General features: G+C 23.0%; 1 protein-coding gene across 1 annotated transcript; it reads left to right on the forward strand.

Annotated features, from left to right (window-relative positions):
• The first annotated feature begins 2,141 nt into the window (after positions 1–2,141).
• On the forward strand, positions 2,142–4,460 carry LOC132927563 (uncharacterized). Its single transcript, XM_060992115.1, has 4 exons — positions 2,142–2,264; positions 2,394–2,543; positions 3,226–3,393; positions 4,246–4,460. Exons 1-4 carry the CDS (start codon positions 2,181–2,183, stop codon positions 4,423–4,425), a joined length of 582 nt encoding a protein of 193 aa, XP_060848098.1. The 5' UTR covers positions 2,142–2,180; the 3' UTR covers positions 4,426–4,460.
• Positions 4,461–4,985: the final 525 nt, after the last annotated feature.

A 4,985-nucleotide genomic window follows, 5' to 3' on the forward strand; every position in this document is an offset into this window, starting at 1 on the left:
ACCTTTGGTCGTAGTTTTGCATGAAAAACTAATTGAGTCAGTATTTTTTTTTTAATTTGAGACAGAATGTGTTACGTGAAAAAAATTACGTGTTTAATGTACTTCGATTTACCTACTTCAAATTCATATGTATACTCGTGATCAAATTTTGCGTTGCAATATATGATCAATTTTGTGTAATGTATCATAATGTTCCATACTTCTTTTTTATCATTAAACTTCCATAAATCTATTTTTGTATTACCAGCTATTTGTGTGTTCAGTAATGTTGATATACATCGTTTCACAAAATCAATCATTTTGTATGGTATCTGATGAAGAAAACGTTATTTTTTTTATATTAAAGTACAATTAATTTGAAACTTACATTGCCATTTTCAGTGAAAATTCTTTTATTATTTTCAATAACTTTTACAATAATCTTTAGTGTGTCTATTAACGCTGTTATCATGTAATCATCCACAAATGCATTCTTGTCTTCTTCAGATCGAATATAATGACATCTTGGTAACATCAAATTTGATTTAACATTTTTGTAACATTCCAAAGACTGTGCCAAACCATTCAGTATTTCAAAATATATAAATTAATTTTATGCCTAATTAATCAGCATAGTAATTTATAAAATGTATTTATTATAAGCGTTGTATATTCAAGTGTATTACAGTTATCTGTATGTACCTAGTATAATTCAATTCATCGTAAAAAATAATTACTTGTAATAACACTCTTTGTGCTGAAACATTTTATGATTATAATAAATAAAATAAAAACACTTATCTGTATCATATACTTATAATGGTTTTGTGTATAATTTGTGTTATAAAAGAAACTTAAGAGGATGTGTTGTCTCCATCTTTAGACGTACAACATAGAACATTTTTGTTTAGGTTATGATATTTTTGAAACTGCACATTTTAAAATGATCATAATTTACTTAAAAATAATATTATCAATAAAAGACTGCGGGGGGTCCTGAATAATAATCTTACCTTTAAATTATATAATAGGAAAGTTCACTTTAATATCAAAACTAACAGCACAACATTGAAACTGGTGAACGAAAACTTTTTATGTTGTACGTGTGTAACTGTGTAAGGAGGACACAACATATACGGTACTACGTCCTCTTAAGAATTTTAATTGAACAACATTATACTCAGGTAAACGGTAATTTTATTTTTAGATTATAATATATTTTCATCTAATTTTAAAATTGTCCTATTCACTAGGTACGCTAAATAAAGTTTAGTTTAGTATTTTTTTTCATGTCTTAAATTTAATTATTTAATCACTTGTAATAACTAATTGATCACATCGAACATAGTGAAAGTAATTTAATTATCAATATTAACTAGGTATCCACTTTCTGGGCCATTATCATTAGGCCTAATCGTTTGTACTTGGAATAAAACAATAATTTAAACGAATATTGAGTGAAAACTTATTTATTCCAAAATTATAATAGGTACCAATAAGGTACTTGTTAAAAAGAAGTAAAAAGTTTGATTTAAATATGAACATATTAAGTAATTTTGAGTATCAATATTTTTAGTTAGGTATGTAAAGTTTTAACTTTTACTGTCTTGATACTTAAAATAAAATATAAATTCAATTCGCGATATAGATATAATAAATATATATAATCCAATAATTGTTAAGATATTATAATATACTATATAAAACCTCTTTAAAAATATATATTATATACCTACCAATAATGTACATTGTACAAGGTATTAAATTATCTGCTGTGTCCTTACTTATATACTTTAAATATTAAGAGAATGGATTGTAAATTCATAACAAAAGAATTTCAAAAAGTGTTTATTTTTAGAAATAATATTTAATAAAATCTATTTAAATAATTTCTATTCATATCTATATAGCCGTATATATAATAACTTAAAATAATGTTGTGAAAAATATGTTGTTCTATATAGCAAAAATGTGCAAATATTTAATTTCTGAAATAATTTTGTTATCTTTTTTCCATTAAACATAATTATATAATAATATATGTATGGATTTATTTTATACTTCCGGCAACTTTTAGAGGTTACAGATCAAGCATGTCATAAAACGGTCATCAATATATACATTTATTAATAATTTATAATTATTAATCAGTCTTTCTGTTACCAATTTATAAAATTCAATGTTGAAATAAAGTAACTATAATGATAATAATGAAAGTGTTTGTTCTCATTGTATTTTTCTCTTTATCTTATGCGAAAACCAATTTTATGCCCAACTTACCTTTGGTAAATAAATAATCTACTTGGTTTATTAAATATAATATAACATAATTTTTATGTTTACGATTTATTATTACATTTTATTTTTTTCCGAAGTTTCTAATGGAATATGTGTATTTATTAATTTTCCTACAGGGAGAATATTGTTTGGTAGTTGAGAAAATATACCCTTGTGAGTCAAAACGTTTAATTCAATATAATGTTTATTTGAGTAAAAAGACATTAAATGTATCTGAGTTAAAAGGAAATATAACATACTTAGTACCTTTTGACGATACTCTTACAGTAAGTATATATTTAATATAATTAATAATATATTATTTAAATATATAACTAGATACTTGCAGGTTGGTACTTAGTTCAAGTTAAAGGGAAATATTCAGTTCTAAGGAATTAAAAGATTGATCATGATTCATGAATTATTAAGTAGAATTTTTACTACCTAACACATTATTCAATTTGAACTCAATTTTGTTTTCGTGAAATTTACAATAATATATTATAGAAATTTACATTATTTACTGCTTGAGGAATACCGTTTTGTATACAATAGGATATGTCCTTGCCAATCGACATATATATGTTATATTTTATATAGGATATGAATCATCGAGTACGACTGAATTAAAAGGAAAATTACTATTTTTTTTTTTAATTTGGAAGATACTATTTCATATATTGTATTCATAAAGTTAATAATTGAACATAGAACGATTGAGTAGAAATTACCATCAACTTTTAAGATATTAAAACAACATTTTTATTCATTTATACAATAATTGCATACGTCATTATCATTGAGTTGTGACTAAAATCACTATGCTTGATTAACAATAATTTCTGTTCTTGCACATTAGTTGTAGTAGTTTTTAATTTTAAGATTTTATAACTATACTTTATTTATATTTGTACAATTGTAATGTTCTTATTTCAGAATATCTAAAACAATGTACAATTTTCTTTATAGCTTGATTTAAATGCTGCTTCCTGGGGTTCGATTGGGGGTTGGAAACCAAATTCAATGGTTTACACTACAAAGAATGCATGTAGTAATACGATAAAGGTCCTAGGGAAAGCATGGAATAAAATAAATAATGTCTTTAACTCTTTCAATGCTAGCTGTCCAGTAAGAGTGGTAATGTATAATACAATTAATTAACTATATATACATTTTCGATTTTTTTTTATGAATGTCATCGAATTTTTATATTATCGTTTATCAAGACATTTTTATTAATTTTAGTTTTATTTATTATTAATTTAAATTTCAATTAATTTGTTAGGTAAAATATCTCGAAAATTTAATACAGATCTTACCATAAATTGTTGTTTTCTGGATCAAAAATATTAAAAATCAAAAGATTCAATATTTTTTTAAACATTAGAATTCTGACAAAATGTTTAAGAATCACGAATATTAATAAAGTCCTTTTTGTTGAAAATTCATTAATAATTTTATTTTTGTATCTAAGTTTTGAAAACCATTTTTCATTGACATTTTAGGTTCCAATTGTCATGAAATAACTGATTAAAATGATAATTATCAATAATTTAATTAATATATAACAATTTAAAAACATTTTTAATTTGAACTTAAACTTTTTTGTATAATAATAACATATTTCATTTATTTTAAAAATAGAGTGACACTCACAACACCTTAAGTACACTTCTAAAATTTGTAGTATATAAACTATGTTATTACCATTTTTTTTTTTGTTTTTTTTTTTCTTTAATCAATTAAGTTTTCACATTAAGCGCATACAATTTAAAAATTGAATATCTCTATACATTTATGAACTCTAATGTTTTAATATTACAACAGAGTAGCTACATTTTAAATAAGTATGAAGTTTTTCTATATTTATCTTAAAGCAATTTTTCATCAAGATAATATAAAAATTCTCGTACTTACAATTCTTTAGATAATAATATTGTATATAACTAACTTGGTGTGTTTGTATCAATTTATTTTTTAATTTTTCAGGGAACATATACAACAACAGGTTTTAACTTGAAGGAATTATTGTCAGACAATAATTTTCCCAAAGTGTATTTTTACGGAAAATATAAAACGACGATTAAGATGAAAAATGTGAGAAATGAAGTAATCGGTTGTTTCGTAATGGAGTATAGTCTTTTACGACCTTGGGAAATTCCAATTTGATTAAATTTGACAAAACAATAATAGAATATGTTATTGTCGTAATTATAATGTCTTTTGTTTTATTTTTTTCATTATTTGGTAATATCAATAAAATAAACTATACTAGTTATTGCAGAATATTATATCACGTTATATTTTACAGAATAAAATAAAACTGGAGTCTTAAACATAAATTATGTTAGTATTTTTAACACTTTTTTTTTAAGATTATCGTAGTACATCAAATGAGACCGTCATTTGTAATGAGTTTGTACTTTCTTAGAAGTTTATGTACAATAATTCATCAATACAATTACGTATATAGCTCAATGTAATAATTGATGCTTTAGATTGAATTAATTATTGTTATTATTTATTATTATTATTATTATTATTATTATTATTATTATTATTTAGACACTATTATACGAAGGAAATGTTCTTAAATTATATTCAATTTTATATATTAGTTCTAGTTTACCAGAATTCTGAACCACTGATTTAATTTTAACCCAGAACGAACCATAGTATAAAACAGTGAAACTTCTATATTATGGAAATTGTTGAGACCTAATATTTTT

Source organism: Rhopalosiphum padi, chromosome 3, assembly GCF_020882245.1.
Source record: "Rhopalosiphum padi isolate XX-2018 chromosome 3, ASM2088224v1, whole genome shotgun sequence".
NCBI lineage: Eukaryota > Metazoa > Arthropoda > Insecta > Hemiptera > Aphididae > Rhopalosiphum > Rhopalosiphum padi.